This window comes from Idiotropiscis lumnitzeri, chromosome 13 (assembly GCF_059441095.1).
Source record: "Idiotropiscis lumnitzeri isolate Australia: NSW breed Sydney's pygmy pipehorse chromosome 13, RoL_Ilum_1.0, whole genome shotgun sequence".
NCBI classification, from domain to species: Eukaryota; Metazoa; Chordata; class Actinopteri; order Syngnathiformes; family Syngnathidae; genus Idiotropiscis; species Idiotropiscis lumnitzeri.
Genome location: NC_142403.1, coordinates 17,006,613 through 17,034,373, shown reverse-complemented (window position 1 = coordinate 17,034,373; position 27,761 = coordinate 17,006,613). Strand labels below are relative to the sequence as shown.

The 27,761-nt window shown below is 43.8% G+C and overlaps 2 protein-coding genes across 3 annotated transcripts in view; one reads left to right on the top strand and one right to left on the bottom strand.

The window, feature by feature from the left end:
• Nucleotides 1-27,761, top strand: part of ralgps2 (Ral GEF with PH domain and SH3 binding motif 2) — a 55,047-nt gene that overhangs the window by 21,953 nt on the left and 5,333 nt on the right. Inside the window, exons 6-17 of one of the 2 annotated variants that reach the window (XM_088313739.1) lie at nt 1,897-1,980; nt 4,815-4,904; nt 5,012-5,104; nt 5,806-5,932; nt 23,447-23,584; nt 23,812-23,902; nt 23,980-24,047; nt 24,412-24,550; nt 24,620-24,771; nt 24,873-24,927; nt 25,391-25,468; nt 26,518-26,623. In XM_088313739.1, the coding sequence (XP_088169865.1) occupies nt 1,897-1,980; nt 4,815-4,904; nt 5,012-5,104; nt 5,806-5,932; nt 23,447-23,584; nt 23,812-23,902; nt 23,980-24,047; nt 24,412-24,550; nt 24,620-24,771; nt 24,873-24,927; nt 25,391-25,468; nt 26,518-26,623 (1,221 nt within the window). The remainder of the gene's footprint in view (nt 1-1,896; nt 1,981-4,814; nt 4,905-5,011; nt 5,105-5,805; nt 5,933-23,446; nt 23,585-23,811; nt 23,903-23,979; nt 24,048-24,411; nt 24,551-24,619; nt 24,772-24,872; nt 24,928-25,390; nt 25,469-26,517; nt 26,624-27,761) is intronic. The other variant, XM_088313740.1, reaches the window with a different exon arrangement.
• On the bottom strand, nt 7,617-21,340 carry angptl1a (angiopoietin like 1a). Its single transcript, XM_088313886.1, has 6 exons — nt 21,081-21,340; nt 13,576-13,836; nt 12,398-13,018; nt 9,793-9,986; nt 8,787-9,057; nt 7,617-7,841 (listed from the first exon to the last, which is right to left on the bottom strand). Exons 2-6 carry the CDS (start codon nt 13,766-13,768, stop codon nt 7,654-7,656), a joined length of 1,467 nt encoding a protein of 488 aa, XP_088170012.1. The 5' UTR covers nt 13,769-13,836; nt 21,081-21,340; the 3' UTR covers nt 7,617-7,653.

Below are 27,761 nucleotides of genomic sequence, written 5' to 3'. Positions count from 1 at the left end.
GTCATGTTGGCTGGGACATAGAGCAGATCTTTGCCAGAATCTGCACTTTGGAGGCAGCGGCGCGTTATACGGCTGCCCTTATCCCTTTTCCTAATTCTTGTTGTTGTTTCTTATCAAAACAAGAGGAAATAAGTACGTCTGTTGACCTGCCACACTGAACTTGGCAACGTCCGACAATCACTCAAAGGCTCTGCTTGGTCTCGCCGCAAGCTGATGTTCGCATAATCAACAAACCTTGTTTTCCTTCCTGTTGGAGCGAATCCCCCTCCTATCTCCGGGCTCTTGCCGCAAGTGCGCTTGTTCAATCAATTTTTCCATCATACCTCCGCTCTTGTTCTGGCACGCTGCACGTTCTCAGGTCTCCCGGGGTACCCGACGCCGCAGGTTTCTGTTTACAATGTAGACAATGGGAAAAGGAACCGCTGCGGTGTCACTCATGAGGTCATCCGAATCTGCGGTTGTGCTGCAGCTGCTTATTCTGCGCCGACTGCCTCTTTATGCGATGCCGCGCTGACGTGCTTGCAAGTCCTGTCGGACCGACGCGTGTCTGCATTCGTTAGCCGGTCATTTGCTTCTGAAATGAGTCGGCGTCTCGGGATGTTCCGCTGTCTGTGGCTTCACGGTTCAGACTTTTTTACTGCGGCGTTCACGAATCGAACTGAGATCTCTGTGGAATGTTCAGACAGCAAAATTTATTGGATTGTGTAATGTTTATATTTGTGATAGGGTGGACGCTTGCAGTTTGTTGAGATTCGGGAGAAAGCCCTGACAAAAATGGGCAAGATTTGCGACTAATGGATTCCTCCCTATACGAACCCCCTGGGGGGGGCCATGGTGCGATACAGAGAGGGGTGCGCGGGAACCTGGGGAATTTTTTTTCGGCATACTACAATAAAATGTAATTGCACATCCACTCCACTAGTTGGCAGTGGCGCTCTCCTTGCCCATTGTGCGCAGCGAGTATTAACTCTACTTAGGTTTATTTTGCAACGAAAATGCTATTATTTATAGTTGTGGCGGAGAATGGGTGGTGGAGTGGGGGTGCAAATTATTTTCTTCTTGCCTTGTAACAGAAAGAAAATTTAGACGCACTGGCCTATAGAATGTTCATAAATATACACTAAATGGTTGATCATAATTTCTGAGAGGATTTCAACCACCTGCAGGAGCTATCCAATCAGTGGTCAAGAGCTGGCAAGGCCACAGAGCACCTTTTGTTCATGAATAGTCACGCAATGGCGTGGATACTGGTGGGAATGATGATCGACGTAGTCTACAGAGGAAAAGTCCAATATATTAAATCTCCAGTTGACTCACGTCACTGAGGCGACTCCTGCCTTCTGGCCCAGCCACATCCTGGCTCCGGCAGGCCGGTGTTGATCCAGCAAGGCCATCCACATCTTTGTCTGGACCCCACCACCGTTTTGGTCTCAGGTCTCTACTCGCCATCGTCTGCTTTTACCATTTGTCGTGGGATATTAAAAATGCTGAGGTTTAAATGTGGTCCAGTTCTGTTGCTACAAGTTGCCTTATTGACGGTCACACGGGGGTTATTGTGTGCAGTCATGCTACAGTTGATCATGTTTTGCTTTAAATCGAGCGAGCTGGCTGGGATTAAGAGAATTTAGTTTTTTCCCAAAAACTTGTTACATCAGCGTTATAGTTAGTTAGGGAAAGTATATTTCAACACAATCCTGACTAACACAACCATACAGCAGTACCGTGACTTGTGTGCCTCAAATTCCAATTTTTATCTGCCATCTCGTCTCAGTGACCTGCGAGCTGACATAAAAGAAAAACAACAACAACACACACACAAAAACAACACTGGTTGTGCTCCGGCTCTGGATTTTAATTCCCCTGATTGTGCTTGTGCGTGTGTGCGTGTGTTCTCAGGAGCTGTCAAGCTGCGGTTGGAACAAGAAGGAGAAGCACAGCTCGTCTCCCAACGTCGTTGCCTTCACTCGCAGGTTCAACCAGGTGAGCACGCTGCATCATTGGCAGCTTAAAGTCGACCGCGATTCAAAGTTATCTCCTTCTGGCCCGACAACACCTCATCGTTCAAGCCTCATTCATGAAGCAAATCATCACTCTTCACTTCGTTTTTTTTTGCTTTCTTAACCCTGCGTAATAACCTAGCCACGCCATCGCCTTGCCGCACATACATCACTCTAAATTAGGCGTGGGCAAACTACGGCCCGGGGGCCACATGCGGCTTGTTAAACGCTATAATCTGGCCCGCCGAACTTGACAAAAAATTAAATGAATAAACTTTGTTAATGTTTTATTTTCTAAATACTGTGGTGTGTCAAAGACATATATTTTGTTGTTATGCTTTTGTTCATTTTCATTTAAAATTAAATGTATTTATTTTCTCCGATGAGGTGAGGTTACCAAAACACACATTTGGGAATACACAAAAAAAGCTCAACAAATAAGAACATTCCAATTGCTTCAGTTCAACCTTTTTATTATAATAATTATTGTGACCTTGATTGGCTAAGAATGATTTACGCAATTATGCTGTGAGGCTAACGACATATTTCAGGACTTGTGTGAATTTAAAGATTCGGCGGGGCGGTTTAAAGATGCAGCCTGCATCTTGCTCGGTCACCTGGAATTTAGTTTTTTAAAGTTGTGGCCAGTGAAACAAAGGCTCGCGTTTTAATCCCGTTCACCGAGCTCTTTTAAAGCCTCCTTCAGCGCCTACCGAAAGTCAACGGATGAGACCATCACACAAGAATGCATTGCTGAGGAAACCAGTCTTTGCGCGGCAGATCCCAAACGGCGATTCAAGATGTCGGGTGCTCGAACCCCTGCCAAGGAAAATTAGCCGGTCGGATAATGGGATTGGGCTGCCGGACTCCCGCCGAGCAGCAATAATCCTCGTCCTTCACTCGTAGCTTTGCTGGCACCGAGATACGCCAAGAGTGGAGGCCAGCCAGGCAATTAAACACGCGGCACAGATAATAATTTACAGCCCATGTTGACGAATGCATCGTGATCTGACTTTATGAGTTTTGTCACAAACGCTGATGCAGTTCTAATTCACGTCCTGTAATAGCGGATATAAATGCCAGTGTTCCACCGATTAATGGACATGCGGCGATAGCCGACTGTCACACAGCCCTGAACTAGATCGAATCACATTTTCTGTATTCCATCGTTGGTTCCAGGCTATTACAAATATTAATCTTCAGTCACCTTCAGACCATTAAATGGGTTGATCCTGGGTCCAAATGTGCTGGCCTTGATTTATTTGGCAGTCCCCAACATACTTGTATGTGCGTTCCAGTTCAGTTTGGTAGACTGATTCCACATGCGGTTCTAGACCAAGAAGAGTCTCACATGGTTTGTTGTGGCAAATTTTGCTTCGCTGTGGGGCATCCCAACATTGATGTGTGGAAGCTCCATTGAAGGGGACGTCCGTAAAATTGACTTTTTAATGCCTTGTACAGAAATAGTTGGCTCTCTGGAGTGCCTGTCCCCCATCATGTATGAAATTACAAAACCTGCATGCGCCATATCCACAGATCTCCGGGCGAAAAGAATCTGGTGTTTTGGTGATGAAGCGCTGCCTCCACCTGTGAGGGTACAATGTCGTTTTTTTGATATTACTTAATTAGTGCTATTCAGACAAAAAAAATTTACCCCCTTGGCCTCATTGAGAGTAGCTTGTGTGCTGGAGCCCATCCCAGCTGATTTTGGGCGAGCTCCACCCTGGATTGGTCGCCAGCCAATTGCAGGGCTCATAGACAAACAAACATCCACGCTTCTTTTTTGGTGTTGCTGTTGTCGCGACAACACCTGCACAGATGCAAGGTGGTGGTGGAACGAGAACGCGACGGGTGTCGCCGGGTGAACTTACCATTCTGCAGGTCCTTGCCTCCTCGTCGAAAGAAAAATAACCCACGGCGCAAAAGCAGCTGCGGGGTCAGAATGTGTGCACGTCCCACACAACGCACCGGGACTCAACACACCTGCGTTGCTATGTTGAGTGAGTTCATCGAGTTACACTTTGGAAGGCGCGAAGAAGGAGCAGCAGTACAGAATTGAAATGAGATGGCATTTTGGCTGCATTTGGACGCAAGCTGAGCGTTATCAAGAACACATGGTTGCCTCGGTTGACCACCGCACGCTCCCCAACCAATTACCTCGTCTTGCTCAGACTTCTTTCCATTGCTGCCTGATTGAATCAATGACTTGTTTGTATGCAGAACCGTCTGCAGACTCATCCTGGTCCCTTTTTGGATTTATGTTTATAAATCATGTCAACCCTTTGGATATTTCTTTCGCTTTTATTTGTACAATTTAAAACTGTTCCCAGGTGTCTTAATAACACCTCTATGACATGTTTTCGTCAAAATATTCCATCTTCGGGCGCCGTTTTTTTCCTCTCACGCTAGTCAGCCAGCCCTCATTCCACCCCATAAGCTGCGGGGCCGATGGTGAGGTTGACTTTTGTTTCCATGACAACCCGTCCAAGAGCCTGAGCTTTGGGACGACAGAGGCTACGCAGGCTGCGTCTCATTGCAAAGTGGAGTCCTTAGAGAGGCAAAAAAAAAAAAAAAGTGGATAAACGTGTCTAAAAGTGGCTTTGGGACTTCACTCACTGCATCCGGTCATGCCACGGAGAAACTTTTTTCTTTTCACCATCATTAACTTGCGTCATCTTCCTCAGAACAAACGGAAATATGTAACAACATAAAATAAGACCTTTGACGGATGTCACCCATTTTTTGGGTTTTACGTGGAGTCTATTTTTGCTCTGCTCAACCGATATTTGCTAACTTGCTTGCGTGTGTTTAATGTAGACAAGTTTCTGGGTGGTTCGGGAGATCCTGCACGCGCAGACGCTGAAGATCAGAGCAGAGGTGCTGAGTCTATACATCCGCACCGCCAAGGTACACACGTCCCCCCCCCCCCCCCACCTCTGCAAAACACAACCTTAAGTCCTGGCCATTGTTTGCATTGAAAACACATTAGCAATGTCGTCTTGTCTTTGTCGTAGAAATTGTGCGAAATGAACAACCTCCACGCCGTCATGGCGGTGGTGTCGGCCCTGCAGAGCGCTCCCATCTTCAGGCTCACCAAAACATGGGCGGTGAGTGTGTTTTTGTCCACTTTGAAGCCAACCCCGGTTTATTTTTGTTGGCTATCGGGGGGATGTCTGAAAGGATATATAAACAAAACGGACACAGCAACTATTGAAACCCAGCACATGACAAAACAAGATGGATGACAAAGTGTGGGAAAATAAACACGATGTGAAAATATTATTATTATTGTTTTGTTTTTTTTTAACAATTTTAGCCATGTTAATGTCTTCAAAAAAACAAAAGAATCTTTTGTCTTTTTGTCGACTGAATATTCTTTTTTCCTTGTCGACTCAACACTGGGAATTTTTTTTTTTCTGCTGTTTTTATTTTTTTTTAAAGTTTTTGACAAGGGAGCAAATTATTGTTAATGCGCATGTTTCTTTTTTCGATTTAGTATTTAAAAAAAAAATGTTTTTAAGAAGTTATAATTCTACTCTGCTGAGCATGGAGTATTTTACAGATTTAAGAAGTGATAGCCATCTCTGCTGAATGTATATATTAGCGGTAAGAAAAAAAAGTCAACAGCTTATGCAAATATTTACTTTTTTACATTACAACCTGTGTATTAAAAGGTTAAAAATGAATACGAATAGTTGAAATCTTGAGCAAAAAAACCCCAAAATTATGCACATCACATCTTGTCTGTACATGTTTTTTTTTGTTTGTTTGTTTTTTTAATAACGATCCCATCATGGCATTCTTGCAGTTATTGAGTCGAAAGGACAAGGCCACGTTTGACCGCCTGGACTTCCTGATGTCCAAAGAGGACAATTACAAGCGTTTGCGGGACTACATAAGCAGCCAGAGCATGGTGTCGTGTATACCATACCTAGGTAGAACGCACACGCACACACACCCCCACACACACACACACACGCCTCCCATTAGCCTACAAACATCAACCTGTGAAGCTAAGAATGCAGAGGCCCGAAAGTTGTCTGTGTATGTGCAAAGAATTTCCTGTTTAGTTGGGCATATTTAAAAAAAAAAAAACCTCACTAAAGCAGGAGTGAAGTGTTGTTAACGCAAAATGGTATCGTCTGTTTTCTTCTCCTTGTGCTGAATATTCATTTGGCTGGCAATGTTTTAAAACACCACCGTTCCTTTCAGCTGGAACAAACGTATAAATCAACGCGAAATTGCGGAATAGCTCGTCTTTCCTGCGATATTTACACCCTCTCCTTGCTTTGGTGCCGAGATGACATCGTGCACGCTTTCCAGCGAAGGAAAATCCTTGTCTGTTTTGTAAGGCTTGACTGCATGTTCTGGATGTTGTGTGGCAGATTGTCGAGTTCAATATCGTAGCGACTGGCATTCCGTCGCGGTTTTGAAACTGAGGTCTGCTGATAAGGCCGAAGAAAGCTTTTCTACAGACAGGCCTCCCGTGCTTGAGCGTCGCGAGGCGACCTGTCATTACGCCTGGTAGCCACAGACCACCCCCCTTGTCTGTGCTTTTCACAGCGCCGCTCTGTTCAGCGCTCTGATTAACTTGTTCCTGTTCGCACGAGTCAATCACGGTGCACAAAGGGACCACAGAGACGCCTGGTTGATAAAACACGTCTTTAAAAGGCTTTTCTAATTTGTTTTAGTCCCTCCTTGTCTGCCGTAATTGCATTGCTCTGTGGGGTGTCACTCATACTGAAAGTGTTTTTTACAATCGCGAGCATTGGTTGTTGTTGATTGTTGCTGTCCGTAATTGTTGCCATCTTGACATTTTTGCTGAAGCTGAGCAGTAAAGGTCACGCAAAGGTTTTAAAAAATATTTTTAATCGGACAGATTGAATGACAACTGGCAGTGTGACACAGTCTTCTTTCGTTTCCGAAACAGGGCTGCAGTGGGTTTTTTTTTTTTTAAATAAGACCTTAATGGCAGTATGAATAAATATTTTCAGTTGCTATAAACCTAAAAGGAATGGAAATGAAGAGAGAGGATAAATGCTGTTTTTAATTACAATAAGAATTTGCTGGCTTCTATGTACTGCTGCCATCCTCATTCATCAGAGGTGGTTTTAAACATTACTGGGCAAAATATTAATAGAAAAGACTGCGCTTACCATAAATACCCGTTGATGTAATGGGGGGGGGGCAGCTCGTCGCAAAAGTGGCATTGTGAACATTGTTGGCCTGAGTTGAATCACACCTTTTAAGTTAAACTATCACAAAGGCCTAGGGTATTTACACACCTGTGCATTTCAGTGCCAGGAATCCCTAAAAAAAAAAAAAAAAAGTAATAACCAAATTTGTTGACCGGAAGCTGCTCATGGAAAAAAAAAACACTTGGGAGTAATATTGATTGTCCCAGAAGCCGACGGCTGTATTCACACTGCATGGTTCAAGTGAATTTTTTTTTTTATTCTCGGACTCAACGTTCATGAGAGCTGCTTGGAGTCCATCCGTCCTTGCAAAAAACATATGCCGTCGTTTATTCCTCATCCTCTTCTCCTTTTTTGGTTGTTTTTTCCTCCTCAAACTTGTACAGTGTGTATTCAGGCATACATTTTTTTTTTTTTAGTAAAATAAGGCGTGAGATTGAGTGCGCCTCTGTAACCCGGTTCTAGTCAATGGGTCGGATCATCAAGCACACAGACTTGAGCGAGTAGAACCCTCCTCCATATTCGGCCCAGAAGATCCCGTCTTGAAACTTGCTGCGGTAAACTCCGCCGCTGTACCACACGCCATTCAGGTTGGTCTGGCCGCATGCGTTGTACCACCAGCCGCCCTTGTGGAAGTGGGCGCAGTTGCCTTGAGCACAAACACAAAGAGATATATAAGACATATAAGGTTGTTTGGAATAAAACTTTTTTTCTTCTCAGTACAAGCAAAAAAGGGGAAAACTGTTTTCTATGCACTCTAACCATAGTGTGTAAGCCTCCTATGGAATGTAATATAATTTTGATTATTAAAAAAAAAATTCTATAAGTATTAAGGTATATTTTTTATTCTATTTTTTATATATATATATATATTTTTTTTTTTTTTTTTTGCCAACTTGCGGCAACGACCTGAATCAATGATGCCGGACAAAATGACATTTCACCTTTCACAAACCCACACATGGTACTACTTTGGCCCCATTTTGTGGCACATTAGTAACAAGGAACTATGTTGGAATAAGTGGAGGATTTCATTTTAACAAAAGTAGTGTTTTGACGCATCATGTGTCATCCACAAGAAATTGCCGTATTTTCCAGACTATAAGCCGCTACTTTTTTCCTAGAGTTTGAACCGTGCGGCTAATACAACGGTGCGGCTTTTCTGTGGATTTTTTCTTTCACCACTAGGGGCGCTCTATAGTTCAGAAAATACGCTAAATACATCTTTTTTTTTTTTTTTGTTCCCCCCCCCCCCTTTGGGTCTGTTCTGTTTTAATTAGCAAAGTTGTGGCCGTGTTAAAAGGCACCGTTTTAACAATCTGTTCATGTACCTTCATGTGCATTCACAGTACAAAATCGTTCTGTACGTCAACTAATTTTTTTCCACCTAGAAAAGTGCGGCTTATAGCCTGATGCGCCTTGTAGTCCGTACAATGGGATACAGAGATTTTTTTTTGGGGGGGGGGGGTCAGTTACTCACAGAATTTCACTATTCGAGGCAAGTTTCAGTCCTCTCCACTCTACACTTGTACTTTTAAAGTTGTCTATCTGTACTCGAACTCGTGTGAATTTGCCACCTCTGACCGTCATGTACCTGAGAAGGCATCCTTGTCTCGGTCCAGCGTGGTGAACTGTTTGCCGTTGTGGCTGGTGAAGGAGTCACCGGCGTTGCCCTGGTAGGCACCCAGCCTCAGGCGGTAGCCCTCGCTCTCCGACTCCAGGCGGAAGCTGCCGTACTCCGCGTACACCTTCTTGCCATTCCAGTCCTCCAGCTCCACCATCAGTTTGTAGTCGCCCTGCTTGGCCAGGTTGTGGATGTTCTCCAGCCCGAGCCAGTGTTCGCCGTCAATGTTGCCAAAGCCTCTCTGCAAGGGGAAGGGTTTGGTTGATTAATTGTCCTTTAAGTCAAGTTTATTGCTCAGGGCCAGTTCTTTTTTCCCATAGAAAGCAACTTAGAAACTCCTCACTAGCGTCATTTTTATATTCTCAAAAAGGAGGCTGGCTACGTGCTAGCAGAGAGGGATAAAAAGTAATACTTCAAGGATAATGTCATTGTCATTTCCTTTTTCGACAAGTAGAGGGGAATTTGATTGAAGTCAGAAATCAGATTTTTGTGGAAAGAAACAATACATTTGAGTTAAAGGCTCTGTCGCTGAGTCTTGGTGTTTTTAACCAGTCGATAATTTTGAATTATGGAGATGTAATAAAGCTGCAGCCAGTCTGTCGGGATTTCACAAAGGCTCAACTTAAGCAAATTCACAGCTGCTGAGATTCTTTTCTTGCCGCGCTGCCAAACAGCGGCATTGATTTTCTAAATGTACTTTTTTATGATGCGGCAGGATCAGAAAACTTTTCTGGAGGGGGTTGTGTACCACAATGAAGTCGTGAGGCAGACGTTTGACGCATGGAGGAGGAGGATCATGTTGCATTCTTTGTCTCGGCCTACCGGCACTTTGCTAATTCGGCATATTTGCGTTACGGTCTCTGGCCGCGACTGCTCTTTGTTTGGAAAAATATGCAGCTAAACCGTTTACAGTCGCGGAACACACGTTCATTTTGTGTCCCAGAAACGAAGCCTCGCTCCATCCTCTGCAACATACCTTGTAGTTCTCCCAGTTGCGAAAGAAATTAACGGAGCCGTCTCTCCTCCTCTGCAACACGGTCCAGCCGCCATTGTCGAGGCTGTGGTCGCACCAAACTTGGATCAGCCGCTCGCTGCCGTCTGTTTTGAGCAGGTACATCCCGCTGGTGGTGTGACCGGCTTTCCTCACCTGGAAACAGTCCTTGAATGGACCTGAAGTTTTAACAGAAATGAAAATCGTAGTGAAGTCAAATTCGCTGCCCCCATATTTTACCCCTAAAATGAATAAAACTAATCAACCAAATAAAAAAAAAATAAAGTACATCCAAAAAAATCTAAATCAAGACAGAGATGATAATAATAATAATATAATGACGTAAAAATATCTAATATACTCAAATGACTGATACTGTATAAAAAAAGGTTGATAAATATCTTGAAATGCGAGCTGAAAAAAGAAAATAAAAATTGAAATACCATAAATATAATTCAAAATAATCTACCATCAAATAAATAAAATATAAAAATTAAAATAAATATAACTTAATCTAAAAGGGATTGCTATACAAAATAATCTAGAAATGAATGCAATTAAATTTGGGTATTAAAAAAGTAATGAAAAAAAATCATATAAATACATATATAAAATGTAATTCATAAAAATAAAAAAGTACTTAAAATTAATAATGTTCAAATTTACAATAACAATAAAATATCACAGTATTAAAAATATAATAAAAAACTAAATTATAATTAAATGAATAGACTTTGCCGAAATCACAGCGCCTCAAGAATCTAACTCTATAAATAAACCTTGACAAAAAATGTCTAAGAAACAGGTGGAAAAAAAGTGCCCGTGTATGCAGCGCACACAAAACATCTCCTTTCAGCCGCGATCCTCCAAACATCCTGTCATCTAAAGCCGTCCAAACACACTTTCGATTGTTGTGTGAATGAATATTCACTAGCACATGGCCCTAAAGCCGAAGCAGCTGAATCATCCCACCGCGTTTCCTCCGTTTACCCTTTGTGTGAGTGTTAATAAACCAGCATGAACGCCCGTGTTGCGTGATGGGCCTTGGGGGCCTAAAGGCCTGTGGAAGATGGTTTTCTCAGCTGAGTCTGCGATCACCGTGCCCCCGTTATTTACACTTGAACCGCCCTTCCACAAGCTTTTATTTTTCTACTGATGGGTCTCTTGCCCATTCGCTTATTACACTTTCGTTTTGTACAAACACAAGCCTTTGAGATGTTGGGATTAAAACAAAATCCACCCACAAAGCCACAGCGGTTCCAAAAAGGACCTGAAGTAATCCAAACTGTGGTTTGCCAACATGTATTTATAGTAATGGTGAGCGTACGTATAAGAGATTCTATTAGTGGTCGCTGCTCAATTTGAGAGGGGGGGGGGTGAAATACAGTATTGACGTTTGTTCAGTCATATTCACATAAAACAAAGTGTCTGTCTGCACTGCTGTTTAAAGCCCAGTACTGTATTTAAAACGACAGTATGGATGACACGTTGAGTACAGAGGTTCCTCGGTGTACAATCGCCGTACACGTTTACGAACGGTCATACGGCACACGATTTATAACCTACAAGTATATTTTATAACTACATCCTTCAATTCCAAGTACAGCTTTGTTCTGACTTGTGTGCAAATTGGTATTCCTTTGTTCGCCCTTTGTACGAAGTTTCTTGGCCAACAGCATGTGATTATTTGTAAGAAAAAAATTTAAAGGAGTTTTCCTTCCCCGCCCATTCCACACTTCTGTAAAGCTTAGGCAAAATTGTTTTTGATATTTTTGAGTCACGCTTCACACTAACAAAGAAACGGCCATGAAAATGTGGAGTTAAGGCAGTGCTTCTCAATTATTTTCTGCTACGCCCCCCCCTACCAAAAAGAAAAACATTTGTGCCCCCCCCCACCACCACCCACTCTCTGTCGCAACGAAAAATAAGGCATTTTTGTTGCAAAACAAAGCTACACCAAAGAGTTAATACTCACAAGGAGAGCGCCACTGCCAACTACTGGAGTGGATGTGCAATTACACTTTATTGTCGTACGGCGGGGAAAAAGCATGTTCCCCAGGTTCACATGCGCTCCCATTTGATTGTTTTACATTTCTATAACAGACGATGGCGTGTTTGGACTTGCTAAAAAATTTTTTAGGTAATTCCTGTGTTTTGTTATACACCGATATGCTCGTCTATAAACTCTCGTAAGGATTTGTCGGCGAGAGCTCGTTCCTTCTCGTTGTTGGATAAAAATCTGGAGTAATTGGCTACATATGCTCACTGAAGAGCGGCCAATGCACGACTGGATGATTTCACTGTCTCGCGTACATGCCAAGGATGCATCAAATATGTTTTTGTCTGCACGCCTAAAGCATATTCTGGATGGTAGTCTGTAAAAAGTTTCAATAGAAAACGAGGAACCGGCATGATCCATTTGTGCTTGTCCAACGATTTCTTTAGCAGATAAAACGCATACGCAGTAGGGTTTAAGTCTGGGAATTTCCTTGGCCATTCTAAAACCCTCCGGGTGAGCTCCTTTGTTGTTTTGTCTTTGGATGTCGGGACTATCATAAACCGAGGACACCCCTGTGTAACTGATACCCACCGTCAGACGTGAGCGTTCCCTGTGGCGGTGGCGGTTCAATCCCAAAAGGGCTCGGAGTGGGCGAGTTTGTGCGCGATCCTCGCGAAAACGCCCTGTTGTTGTGGTCCCGCTGTATTTCGTTGGTGAAGCGGTTGTTCACCGGTATGCTCTGCGGCACCACCTGAACCAGCGGCGGCACGGCAGGCAGCTCGCTGCGCCCGACGGGCCTCAGGCACTGTTCTTCCAGAGCCGAGATGAGCACGGACTGGTTGTTGACCACGCCGGCCATGGTGGCGAAGCGGGTTTCCAGTTCCCTGTACCTGGAGTTCAGCCGCATCATCTCGGAGGTCACGTTGAGGACGCGGTTCTCCAGCTGGGCCAGCTCCAGGGAGTTGTCTCGCTTCCTGATGATCTCATGCAGCAGCTGCATGTAAAGCTGGGTCACCCTGGAGTTCATGTTCCTGCTCTCTTTCCTCAGCAGCTTCATCTCGTTCACCAGGTTGCCGTCCACGTCCACCACCAGCTGCAGCGTGTCGATCTCGCGCCGCTGTTTGCTCAGCACCTCCCGCACGTCTGCAAGGTCCATGCGGGTCACTCTGTCCTTGTCTGGCTCGGGGCCTGTGGAGCTGGCACAGATTGGACCTGATAACACAATGACGTATGCAAGGCGGTGAGAAGTCAGGAACAGCCACAGACCCGTTCGCCATGACGTCACTCATGGCAATAGCTCAGACGGCGCCACGAGTAAACAAATCCTTCTATTTCATTGAAACAAGGCAGAATTGTTTTTTATTATTATTATTTTTTTTTGAGGCTCATTCTCTTCTGTTGTTTTCATGTGTCAAGTGTCAGATGAAAACTATCAGGGACTGGATATATAACAGAGTTTTGAGGTGGTAGGATTAAAGAGATCATCCAGCTGGGTTGGTCCATTCTCCAACAAGCAGCACAATTAATTTATTATTTTTATTATTATTATTTTATTTATTTATTTATTTTTAATCAGGAAAATGATGACGCCACCCATTAATTAGCAGTATGGCCACTCCCCTCTCCCTTTCCGTCTTTCGTGGGCGGGACCGTTCACAATTTGTCCGTACAAAATGACTCGAATGAATGAGAATATTCACAGGAATCTTTAAGGGACAGGCAATTTTTTATTTTATTTTTAATTTTTTTAGAAAAAAGGGGGTTCCAACCTGTAATTTTCTGCTCAGGCACAAGGAAAGTGTAGGAACACTTTTTGGCATCGGGATCGTCGGCAACTCTTTTACTTCTGTGAAGAGACGTCTCTTTGGTCGTCCTCCGGGTTTCCCTGGAGTTCCTGCAGGAACTTCCCTCCCACAGGGACAGGCAGAGTAGGGCGCACAGGCTCCACATCAGCCCCTGCATTGCTGTTCTCCTGGCTTGATGGACAGCTACTTGTGCTCCCCTCCTCCAAGGCCCCCCGCCCGGTCCGCCTGCGTGAAGACGAGACGTTTAAAGTGTAGAGGTTCTGCGTAACTTGAAAATAATTTGCTCTAAAATACACGGGCAACTCCATATAGCGACAGGTGACCATTAAAATCATTTTGCCGACTTCTGCTTTGGCCCAATGAAAGGCTTTGGTATGATTGTGACATGACATAAATGCAGCATGCGCGTGAATTATCATTTTTATTTTAGGACAAAGGATGAAAGCCCGCTGGGATGAGCGTCAGCTCACCCACGACCCTAGTGAGGTTAAGCGGTACAAAAAAAAAAGGATGATGGAGGCATATAATTACAGGAATAAAGTCATTTTTATAGCAAAAGGCATATTTTTTTTTCTTGATTACAGACTTCCATTTTTTTAAGTCTAAAGGTGTCTTCATAATAAAAAAGCATATTGTGAGAATCCGGTTGTATTTTTAAAATACTCATAAAAATATGACTTTTGTCCCTCATTTAAAATTGAAATATTAGAAGACAAACTTCTTGGAAAATTCCATTGCCACGTTTCATTCTGACAAACTACTTGAAGATTACAACTTTTTTTCTGCAGCATTTAATTGTTCTGCCTGTCACGATACGGCGCTAACAAACACACATAGATGATCCAGATACATTATTTGCTGTGAATTAATCATTTTTGGACCCGTTAATTGGGTTGGGAAGCTCTGTTATAGTGGAATGCAGGAATTTTGGCATAATTTTTAATTCCTGGACCCGAGGCAATCATCACCGATTCTTGGCAACGCAGCTCTCTATTTAAGACAAACAAAAACATAATTTCTATCCATTTCAAGCAGGTGGGAGTGTATAACGTGCCCCCCCCCCTTTAAAACATGCAAAGGGAGCTCTGCTTCTACGAGCTCGATGATAAGTGTGCTGGCAGCGTTTACGCTTGTTGAATTGCCTCATCATTGCTATGTTACCCTTAAAATGTCAAACATAGAAACCGGTCATTCGGTTTCGCCTTGACGTGTAAACTTGCACCCACCGGCCCTAAAAGCTCCACATTCCTTAGATCTGACCCGACCCGATTCTAGACATCAGACTTTTTCTTTCCCATCACAACCACGCTCTGGCTAATTATTGTCTAGTTTTTGTGAAGAAAATCGCAGACACTGCCGGGAAATCGCTGCGTAAACATTTCATTTCCTATACAATTCCGCGCATCCACCGTTACATTGTTGTGTCAACGTTTTTGCAGTTAAACAGTTCAAGTTTGGGAAATTGCCGTGCCCTGACTTGACTCACGCGCAGCTCAACTCAAATTGAGTGCGAGACCTTCAATTAAATCATTCATTACCCCCAAAGTAAAAAAATGGATCTTTGACGTCTTTAGCCGTCAATGGTAGTGAACGAGTTAAGCACCGAGTGCTCACAGAGGAGGGAGCTAAATGGGCAGTCTGCGTGTGAACGTGCCGTCCTGGTTTTACGCTTTTTTTAAAAATTGCGACAATCACGCACTATGATTTACACCATCGTGTACCAGAAGGGACCACTATATTATAGATACACCAAAGCTGAATTTACATCCGTGCCCGATTCATTCTGATGTTGTATATTCCAATGACGCCACTTGGAAGCAAAAAAATATGGGACTTGTGTCACTTGAACCCTGCAACGTGAATCCATTTTACGATTGAGTCAGAAGATCATCCGGTGCATCTCTCAACAAAGGCGCCAATTATCCTTGAGCCTCATCGCGTGTTAATTCTGTTTCTGTTTTCCATCAACCGACTGGCACAGCAACGATGACGCCACGCCACTTAGCTCGCCGGCCTTGGTCTTGCCTTCTTCTCGCTCCTGACAGTCAGTCCTGACTCATTGCAAAGACCACGAAGCCCCGGTCCCTTCTGTGTCTCCCCGTATGACGCCGTTGTGGTTCTTGAGGGATTCTGACAAAATACCCCCCATCCCCCTCCCCCTGCCCGGCTTTGGAGCTATGTTAAGAAGTGACTGGATTACGGCGACCGGTTGCGTGTGTGCGAGAGTCCGGATGAGTTACTAATCTTTCCACAGGCTAGTCGACAGCGTCGAGACGAGAGCTGGTAATGACTTGGGCAGCAGCAATATTGTAAACCGACACTATTTCCAGGGGATTGCGACAGACGACTGCCTCAAAGAAAGAAAGAACCAAAAAAAAAAAATTGACCAAAAAAAAAATGTTATAATTTAAATTTCAGCATTACTCTACTGCACACGAGGCGATCATTCTCCATACCTTTCACTAACAACCCAGGCTAAAGTTAGCTCCGCCTTTTTCATTGTCTAAGAAAAAAAAATACATTTAATTTTAAATGAAAGTGAACAAAAGCATGACAGCAAAATATCTTTCTTTGACACACTACAGTATTTAGAGAATAAAACATGAACAAGGTTTATTCATTAAATTTGTTCAATTTTGGCGGGCCGGATCAAATTTAACGGGCCGCGTGTGGCCCCCGGGCCGTAGTTTGCCCCGCAAGCTCTATAGGGTTTCAGTCTGCAAATTGACTTGGCCGTTCCTTTCATTCTTGAATGAAATCCTTTGCTGCGTTAGTCCTAAATCCTTCCAGGGGGTCCTCAGTTTACGGCTGAGTTCTCTTCGTACACCCGAGACGTAACTTTTGCATTTCCTCTCTCGTGTTGACACTTTCGGCCTTCTTCCCACTCTTCCGCTGCGGTTTTTAGCTAAATCGCACAGACTGAAAGCGATTCGGCACACTAAAGGAAACATGAGACCGATTTTTCCCTCCCCGAAAAGCAAGAGGATTAATCCCATCTCCCGTCTTGTTCGTCACTTTGGACAAATGCGCGTGTTCAATAACAGAGCTGTGAAAGCAGCAAAAATCAGCGTGCAACAAAGGGGCCGTCACGGGCCTCCAACCCCGCCCGCCTTACAGTATATTTTGGCAACAGGGCCAGCGTCGTAAGTCTTTGGAAGTGCACAGCCGGTCTTCAACCTTCTAACAGTTATTAACAGGCCTCTCCTCCCGGCTCGCCATTTCTGCACTGCGGTTTAATTCGGCTACCTTGCTGTTTTTGGCACTGCCATGAAAGGAACCACTCGAGTTTGTGTGCCACCTACTTCCTTTGTACTTTGGATCACACGCTCTTTTGGCCCTGTGGGAATTTTCACTCATTTTCAATTTAGTATGGGTGGGCTATTTTTTTTTTAATTTTATTTATTTTTTATTTTTTTTGCTTTTTAATTATTATATTGGACAAAGTGCCTGGTTAATTGTCGATGAGGTCAAAAATAAAAGAATGTGGAAAACCGTTTGAGGTCACCCAGACAAATTCATGGTTTCCTTGATAATATCATTACCAAGTGTCATCTTTAAATGATTTTTTTTAAAAATGTATTGTACAGCTGTAGCTTCAGACCATTTTCAGGGGAAAAAAGAACAGTTTACAATAGACCAGTTTGCGGAAGTAACCAGGGGGAGCTTATTTAATCAATTTGACAGAGTGAAAAATGGTGCGATATTGGCCTTGGCAGAGGTGTGCGTACACTGAGCCCTCCTAGTTCCTGGGCTCATTTAAAGGTTTTTGTTCACAATGAAAGCAACTTTTTTGTCTCAGACAACACAGGAAGGAGCTATGTATTTTTTTATTTTTTTTTTTTCAGCACCCGTCCTTTAATAATTAAAGTTAGGTAGCAACTTTTTCCTGCCCACATGTACACAGTCCGCACATCGATACAAAATGTCAACTCTTCCGTTTGTTGCTGGTTGGCTCACAGCTGAGGAGAATGTTTTGGGCTTATGAAGTTTTGAATAATGTTAATTAATTATTAATTTGATTTCCAAATTTCCAAATGGTTGGAACGATCAACGAACAGGCCATTTATCTGGCTAGTGTACCTGCTTCCGATTGGGGATAATTTGACCACATTTTCTAGTTGGAGTTTGTTTTTGGCGATGCTTCATTGCAAGACTGCACGTTCCGTCATTCATTATGTTTTATGGACGCTGGAGTTCATTTTTCAGATCTTGATGCATTTTCCACCCATTTGGCTTTGTGGATTGTTCCATGCACCAATCATCACTGTCTGCAGTGATTTACCAAAGCTGTAACCTGGGAAAAAATGTGTTTGTTTTTTTTTTATAGCCCATATACCGTGTTTCCATCTGGATTTTTGACTTGTTCAGAGAGTTCCTGAAATCCACAACAAAAGCGCAATTTCAAAGACCAAAAAGTCATGGAGGATTCTGTGTCGAGCTGTCGGCATGATGTCACCAAGCCACTGTTTTGTGTGTAGCACAAACCGACTCCCTCCCTGTATTTGCTGACACAGATGTTACAGTGCTAACTTCCAAATCGTTAGAGGGGGGGGGTGTCGTTAAGCAGACAAAAGCCAGGATGTGAGGTGAGCACGGCACGCCGGCTGCTGACCTTTTCAGACCCCAAAAATGCAGCTCGCTAAAAAGAAAAATACCTCCCAAGAAATTTGCCATCGTCACCAGCGTGGGATGGAAAATGCTGGTGCGTTGCCTTATGAGCAGCAGTTTTTCATGTCTTGCTGTTAAACGCCACATGTGGGATGTATTTAAAAAAAAAAAAAAAAAAAAAAGAGGAGCTACGAAGCGTTTTCTTCATGAAACAGGACTTGAACCACAAATCGTGTCCGGGCTTTCCCTCGGGATTACAAAGTGAAAGATGGTGGGTGGGTTAAGTGGCTCACCTTGGAGAAGTCTTGCTCATTGGCTATCTATCGCACCTTGGTAGCCCCCCCCCCCAACCCAAAAAAAAAGGCCCCTCAGAACCCCCATCTGTTTTCCTTCTTCTGGTAGTGAAACCCTAAACATGTTGGTTGATGGTAAGGTCAAAGGTCTTTACGCTGGATTAGGGTGCAGCCCCCCCCAACCCCCTATCTCCCCCCCACCCCCCTCAACACCCATCTGCTGCTTCACTCAATCGCTCTTTGTCGTGCAATTCTGTCATCCAGTTGCCTCCATTTAACTTTTACAGTTAAGAGTAGTTCAGTTCCTCTCATTCACATTCTGTCACACTCTTCCCAGATAAGGACCCCCTCAGCAGCCCCCCCCACCACCCGAACCCCCTTCCAATCTCCCCGCACCTCCTCCATCACACAGTTCACACACAACCTTCTGTGTGCTTGCCTTCAACACACGCGGGCATTGTATCAAAACCTGTTAAATAGTGGAAATTCCCACTGTGGGAGCCCCTTGTGGTGGGGTTCCGTCTCCCTCCACACACACACACACACACCCCTGATGTAATATAGTGAGTGACGCTCGGAAGGTGAGGCTCGAGCTGCCCGGGGATCCGGGGTTGAGTGGAGAACCGGGATGGGAATTAAAATCCTTAATTGTCAGGATTCGCCTCTAGTATTGTTTGTCTTCGCCGCATATTCATCCCGGAGCGAGTGATCATGCTACTGTTGTGTTAACCGTTTCCATGACTACCACTTGCATACTTTGTTAGATTCCTTTTCCTAATCCCATGATGACCTGTCCTGTCAACTGTGTTGAGGCTTCTCATTACCAGTAACTATAAACAAAACGGCATTTGCGAACAACTGCCAGGTTGGCGTCACCTCCTGTGCCATTTGTAGCAACAGAAAATCCATTTTCTGTTGTTTGACCTCATCACGGGTGAGCTGGAGTCTCTCCCTGCTGACTTTGGGCGAGACACAAGCTACATCCTGGACTGGTTGCCAGTCAATCGTAGGGCACTTCGAGACAATCAGGTCATCACATTTATACTCGCGCCGAAGGACAATTTAAAGCAGGTGTGGGCAAACTACGGCCCGGGGGCCACATGCGGACCGTTAGATGTTTTAATCCGGCCCGCCGAAAATTAAATGAATAAACCTTGTTAATGTTTTATTTTCTAAATACTGTGGTTTTTCAAAGACAAATATATTGTTGTAATGCTTTTGTTCATATTCATTTAAAATTAAATGTATTTTTTTTCTCTCCAATGAGGTGATCTTACCAAAACACACCATCTATCCGCTCTGTCGAATTATAGAACCCATTGTGGCCCGCCAATCAAAAAGTTAGCCCACCCCTGATTGAGAGCCTTCTATCAACCTGACATGCATGTTTTGGGAATGAGGGAGGACGCCGGAGTACACACCGAAAACCCGCGCAAGCACAGTGGCAACTTGCAAACGCCACATGCGCTACTGTGCTGTTGCTCTGAACTGATGTCATTAAATTATTCGATTTTTTTTTTAAATTTATTTATTTTTTAAAGATTTTATTTCCGTTACTTTGTAATAAGGTTCACAATTCCCTGTCAGCCAATCAACAGACAGTGCTGTGTTTAGAAGCCTAGCCTTGCGATTGGCTACCTGACAGGAATTTTTGCACGCTTTTTAATGGCAAGGTAATAAAATACAACGCAACCAAACCAAACCATGGCGGAAATAGAGGCTTAGCTGGTTTTAGTTGTCGAAACGGAGCCATCTGTTGGATATCTGCGTCCACGAGAAGGTTCTCGCGCTGGGCTTGGGGTCAAATGTTGAAATCGGTCAGCCAGGCGCTGCCCGAGCGAGCTATCAATCTTCCAGGTAACTTGCGAAGCGTAGCTGAGAGCCAGCCGTACGCTTGCCGAGTGGCTTAACAACCACTCGAGGGTCAAGAGATTTGTGGTTGGCGTAGCAAAGCTTGCAGTGACCCGCGGTCTCAGGTGAAGGCTGGAATGTCCTGGATGCTCGTCAAGCATCTGCTCCCTCTGCGTCTTCTCTTACCCTCTCATTTTCCAGACTTATTGGAGCTATGGATAAATATTATGATTTACTCGAGCCTCTCTGAAGGCAAAGGTTTCTCTCCCGCTTACCGTTTTGATTCACTGTATTTTTCTGTAATATCTGTAATTGATTCCTCCCGGAATAAAATGGGCCTGTGTCAGGTGGTTCTGTGTCTTTAAGAAAAAAAAAAAAATCTTCCAATCTCCCCTATCTGATCGGGTCAACCTTCCTCAAGTGTTTTGGCTGGAATGTTGCTTCCTTCCTCTTGCGCTTTCGCTCTCTGTTGCTGCTGGGCAGTCACATATTAAAAATGGCACTCGATGATTCTCGAGTGAATCCCGGGTCTGCTTTGACACGGATGTCACGGCGGAGTCACGTGTGTTCCTGCGCCTGCCGCCGTTCTAGAGAAAGATTAGTCCTGCCTAAATAGTTCTGTCTGGAGCTTCCAGGCACAACATATCTGCAGACAGCCCCCGCACACTCGCGCACTCTCTCGTGTGTCTCGCTGATCAAGGAGGAACACGCACATACCTTTTTTTTTTTTCTGAGCGATGAAGTTGCTCGTCCCGCAGTTAGGGTTTGCCGCGTGCGAGGTGTTGTGATTGCACCGAACAGAAGCGTCCAGGATTCATCTCTGTTTTCCTCTCACTGACAAAATCGACGTGGTCGTATTCTGGCTATGGAGGCCTACTTGCCCAAAAAAAAATGTGCGCCGGGCCAAGGTTCAAGATGCACAGACTGAAGTCTTGACGAAGGAGGCCTCCGGTTTTTCCACAAAGGATGGGGGTGACTTAAGGAAGGAGGGAGGGAAGGAGAGGAGGAGGAGGAGAAAAAGTGGTGTGGGAGTTCCACAACGCCCCCCCCCCCCTCCTCTCCTTTTCTTTTTGCCCCTCTATTTTCTTTGGAGTGGCCCAGCCTACTTCTGATGTCACTGACTGGAGAAAGTGAAATGACAGTTTTTTTTTTAACTCCCAAAAAAAAAAAAAGTCATAATCTCTCGGGCACCTTCCCAAGCTACAATTGGCGAAATTGCCTTTGAACCATTTCACCCCCAAAAAAAACAAAAAACAAGCATTTCTGATTTCTAGCTGCTCAGATAGTGTGTGTGTCGTGTTCTCGAGATAACCAACACAAGATGACCTCACACATCCTCGTCTCCCAACAATCAAGAGTCTTATCCGCCAAACCAGATCTACGTCGTACTTATATCAAGACTGACCAGTGAGAGGCAGCATTTTGCCACAAGTCGCCGGTCGGATTTTTGGTTTTTCGCAAAGGATTTTAGATCTGAAATATTGAAGAGGTTTAATTTTTACAATTGTTAATCCAACAATCGGAACATTGATTGGAAGCGGCATAATGCGGGCCAAATTGATACTAATTATCGTTATCTTTCCCCCAATCGACGTGATTGCTGCTCTTTAGCGCAACTGCGTCGTGGCTTCCAGCCTCCTGATTGCCCACATTCTCCTCCGATGCTCTTTTTTTTTTTTTTTTACAAACTACTCAGAGATTCTGACTGATTGGTGGTTTTATTACAGCGAGCCTTACTCTGGGTGTGTTGCCTGACCCCGCCCACACGACTCTTATCTACACCGTCATCATCTACTTGCAACAAAACCACAGACGGGAACGTTTTCTTTCTGTCTGGGAGATGCAGACGGTGATATTCCATGAGCTCATTCATACTTAATGCATGTTTTGTCACTTGCAATCATCTCCGCTACACGTGTGCGTGTTTCATTCTAAGAGGAAAAATAAAAACCTGTCGAGACGCTTCGACGTGTTTGGTTGAGCCTGCAGCATCTCGCACCTCCGGCCGTGTTTTCACTCACTTTCACCTCATCTTGCACCGACTGTCGCAAGCAAACAAGGTGCTGCTGACATGTCAGCGGTGCGATGATTTGCCTCGCATCTGCTCGCAATTTCATTGTTACTCGGGAGATTTTACGGGAAATTGACTTTTAATGGCCTGGATACACAGAAATTGTGTGCCTGCGCACCCATCAAGTGTGAAATTAACTCATTCAATCCATAAAACATACATTTTTGAAAACATAGTCCCCGCCTCCCAAAGACGTATTTATACGTTTTTTTATTATTATTTTTTGCGTCATAGCTCCCATGTTTTTATTGCATTTGAACACAATATTCTGTTGGCCTCGCAAAATCAGTCAAAATCCAGAAAAACGCTGGAATTAGGGGGTTTCCTCTCGTGAAAATTTCTGGGATTAAATGAGTTAAACAACCTTAGTGGGGCGGGGAAAAAGTTTCCGCTTCGAAACTAGAAATAATAGAGCCGTTGCTTGGTCAATTATTTTATTTTTTGTGTGTGTTCAATGCCTGTCCCGGTTGTCATGCTAACGTAACCCAGACCCACCACTGTCCCAACAAGTGGGTTCGGGTATTCAGTCGCTCACTCGCATGAGACAGAGCCGCCCCTAACTGGAGCTAATTTCGCCATGCCAAGAAATTTGCACGAATAGTTGTTCCCTACTTGGAGCTTTGTGTTAATATTTACATCATGTGAGGTGAAGAATTTGAGCCAGAGTATCCCAGGCAAGAAGGGGGGCTGGGAAAAGTTCAGGAGAGAATTTTTTTTTTTTTAAACTCCATGGGGAGTTTGCTCAGTATTACTCTTGTCGGCTTAGTCAAACATGAAACAAGGTGGTCCGCACGCACCCCTTGGTCCTGGCATCTGACCCTGTACGCGCTCCCAGTCTTGTTTGTGTATTTGTCTTTGCTTTGTAATGAGCTGGACTTCCGGACAAATATGTGTTTTTGTTACACCGCCAACAGATGGCTCGTGTCCCCGTTTGGCTGATCGCGAGGTGTTCGACCCGATGCGATGAAGATTAACCCGACTCTTTCCTCTCTCTCTCTCGCTCTCTCTTTAGGGATGTACCTGTCCGACCTGACCTATGTAGACTCGGCCTACCCCTCCACGGGCAGCATCCTAGAGAACGAGCAGCGGTCCAACCTGATGAACAACATTCTCCGAATCATTTCGGACCTGCAGAGATCCTGTACCTACGGTGAGTTCAGAAACTTCGCCGGATTAGTATGAGAACCGGACCCTGCCCTGTGAAGATTTGCTTCTCTCAAAAGGTCGTTCTTGAAAATGGCCGTGCAGGCGTATCTGCAATTAAATCCACATTTTTCCCTCCTTTGGCCTTTGTGGTTTAAAAAAAAAAAACAAGAATATATTTTAGATTTTCCAAACTCCGTTCCTTGAGCCACTGATTTTTTTCATGTCTTTCAGATATTCCACTCTTGCCTCACGTACAGAAGTACCTCAACTCAGTCAGGTACATCGAGGAGCTGCAGAAGTTTGTCGAGGACGACAACTACAAGTAAGCGGCTGCTCAGTTGGCGGCACGCAGCTTCTCGAGAGCCACAAAGCTCATTTTATCCAAATGATTTTGTTCAGGTTGTCGCAGAGGATCGAGCCTGGCACCAGCACGCCGCGTGCTAACGCCTCCAAAGAGGATCTTGCTGGTGAGTGTCCCTTCCAAAAATATTGGAACGGAACGGTCAAAATCAACAAAAAATGTTTTTGTTGAGGAAAAAAAAAAGTCCTTCAGTATCCTCTTTAGTAAAAAATAAATGCATGCTCTATTGGGTTAAGGTCCAATATTTGACTTGGCCATTCTGAGACCTTCCACTTTTCTCCAGCCTTTGTTGTGTTGGCATTGTGTTTTGGGCTTTTCCATCATATCAGTCCAATAAAACCTCCAAAGCATTTGTGGCACGTGTCTATGCTTTTTTGCGAAATCCAATCTGATATTTATGTGTGTATAAGTGGACTGTGGTAGTTTTTTAACATTCAATTGACCCCAATTTATGGCTCTCCATCCCACAGGTCAGGAGGCATCGGCGTCTCCTCTTTGCGGCCGCAAGTGTTCAATGGCGGCCGACGGCACTAAAATCCCAGCCACGCCCCCCTCCCCGCGGAACCTGCTTCCCTACGGACATCGCAAGTGTCACAGTCTTGGCTACAAGTTGGTCTTTTTAAGCATTTGATGTCACGGTTTGGTCCGCTCGTACTGACGTGTGTCGCGTCGTCGTAGTTTCATCCACAAGATGAACACAGTGGAGTTCAAGAGTGCCACGTTCCCCAATGCTGGCTCGCGCCACCTGCTGGACGACAGCGTAATGGAGAGCAACAGTCCAACTCGAGGCCAAGCGGAGAGCTCCACGCTGTCCAGCGGCATTTCACTTGGTGGGCACTAGGGATGGGTGATACGGACTTGAAGTAGTTTTATAAGAGGGTGTCTTTTAAAAAAAAAAAAAAAAAAATTCTTGGTTTTCAATACAATGCAGGGAGCAGCGAAGGCTCGGAACTCAGCGAGGAAGTGTCGTGGCCGGCTTTCGAGAGGTAAGAATTGTACGGTGGTCCTCATCCTTGTCCACGTTGTTTTGTTTTTGTTTTTTTTTCCCATTGCAACCATGATGAAGATGTTGAATATGAATTCCTTCATCCTCGATGTGATATATACATTGACGCAATGCATCCTGCTTTTCCAAGGCCGCCACGCCTCACCGCCCGCAACGCTCCGGAGATTTTCAAACTCGAGACATCCTGACATTTTTAAGACTTGAGAATGTCTTGAAGTTATGTTAATCACAAATTGATGTCGCTCTACGACTCCCAGCCAGACTGAAAATCAGCTTTTAAACGCAACTAAACATCCCTAATGAGAAAGCCCCGCCCCCCCCCTACCATATGTAAACCCCCTTCGAGCAATGAAGGGAAAACACAAAACAAACGTTAAAAAAAAAAAAAAAAAAAGTATGTTCCGTGCCGCCTACCCTGTCCGATCTTATCCTATTCTGAACAGGACTCGGTTCTATCACTCTCTGGGCCCAGTGACCCGCGTGGCCCGCATCCCCTACCGAGGAGTCCTGAGGCCCAGCAGGTATACACACCCGACCAGAATACCAACCCCACCTGAACTCAAACCTCGCTTTTGTGCTCACTTGGTGCCCGCCAGGGGGGCGGCCGCTATGGGCTGGCTTCCGTTGTGTGTGTGTGTGTGTGTTTGTCTTCTAATGCTGGGTTCATCTTTTGGTGTATTGGGATGACAGCACAAATCAGGTGAAGAGGAGGATGTGATTTTTTTTTTCATTTCTTTTTTTTTCTCTATAATCATCTTTTACTTTCCTTCTTGCATGCGGTTCTCACACACCCCCACACACACACACATAAATTACCCAAAATTACATGTACACAACCAGTTCAATGTGCACCATTGTCAACGTCAAATCAGAATGTTAATCTTTTAAATTAATTATGTATTATGTATTTAAAAAAAAAAAAAACTTTTTAGGACCATGGTGCGATATTACTTGTTGGATTTAAATATACTACTTTGTAACCATAAATGTATATATGCCATTTTTCTCTTTTTATTCAACTTAATATTTAGATTTAGGTCATTTCAGATTTTTTATTCTCAATAATTTTCAACAAAAACTAGGCTGTCCTGAAACTGAATTTCCCGTTTCTTTACTGTAATTGCATTTTATTTCATTTTACAATATACATTTATTTGACCTTTAAGTGAATTCAGCCACAGGTGGATTCAGTCTTTTTTTTTTCATCAAATATAAATTTTATTCTGATATTAGCAATTATCATCAGAAGATTACGACTTTTCATCACCCTCAAAAATTCTCATTTATACAACTTTATTCTCTTAAAATGTATATACAAATACATTTATTATTTTTTCAATTTGTTTGAAGTGGTTTCCAGCTCCAGTCACAATCTGCACATCACCTTGCAACGCCTCTGCCGACAAAATCTCCTGGCAGGGTTTAAAGTGGCTTTGCAGATTGCGTCGCCTCGCTACTTTAGCTCATCTCCACTTGTAGCTGCTGCGCACATCCTCATGCTTGTCTTATTTTTTACAAGAAGCTTCTCGAGTGACGTCTCCTTTCATGTCCCCCGCCCCCCGTTTTGTAGCTCGGCAGAGTCGGAGGAGCTGGCGGTTCACCTCTATCCCGGAGCGGTGACGGTGCAGGGGGTGCTGAGGCGGAAAACCGTACTCAAGGAGGGCAAGAAACCAACGGTGAGAACACACGGACTTCATGATGTTGACGTAAGGACATTGTTTTTCTTGTAGGACGTAGGACGCTTTGACATCCTAACAAATCTGGAGCTCTCCGGGTGTTTATAATCTGGCTCCCGGTAGTATCGTTGATTAATGAGGTTGACAAAGCACAGCAACAAAGTCTTCATTGTTAATCTGGCCAGCGCACATCAGGAATATTAATTAGCTTGACAACTTTTTCCTTCATCGCACGCCTTTTGTGTGCACTTGAAAAGTGCACGCCATCCTGAGTTATCTTATATTAAAGTCCAAAAAGGAAGAGTTGCGCTAATTCAGCATAATACGACACGATGACATAACATGCCGGACAGCAATGAGGTCGCTGAAAGAGTTGCAGTGTAATTAAGAGCAAGAAGAAGAGGCAGAGAAGGACCCCTAACTAACGGGAGGATTTTGAACCATGCAGCAAATACAGCGGAACGGTTTTTCTGTAAATTTTTCTTTCACCGGTAGGGGGCGCTCTATAGTTCAGAAAATACACAAAATAAATCCGGATTTATTTATTTATTTTTTTTATATATATTTATTTATTTATTTATTTTTTCTGTTGAGTCTGTTCTGCTTTAATTAGCAAAGTTGTCGTGTTAAAAGGCACTGTTTTAACAATCAGTTTATGTACCTTTATGTGCATTCACAATACAAAATCATTCTGTACGTGCAGTAAACAACTCATTTTTGTCGACATAGAAAACTGCGACTTATAGCCTGGTGCGGCTTGAATATCTTTTTTTTTTTAATTTTTTTTTTTTTGGAGTTGCTGCGGCTTGTATGCGGGTACCCCGTATAGTCGGGAAAATATGGTATATGTCTGTGAATGTCGTTGTATGCTCTGTTTGTATGTGTTGCTGCTCCATCTGTGTTTCCGTAATTGTTTGTGGGTCTAGTATTACTTTAACATCTATGCTAATTTCTGTTAGCCCAGCTATGGAGTTTTACATTATTATATATTAGCATTAAACTAGCAAACTTTTTGTTACAGACACTAAGGAATACATTGTTTTGTTTTTCGCAATTTTGAGTCTATTTCAACAAGTTTAAATATTTTGGCGGGCTAGAACTTCAAATTCAAATAATAATAATAATATGTTGTCAATGT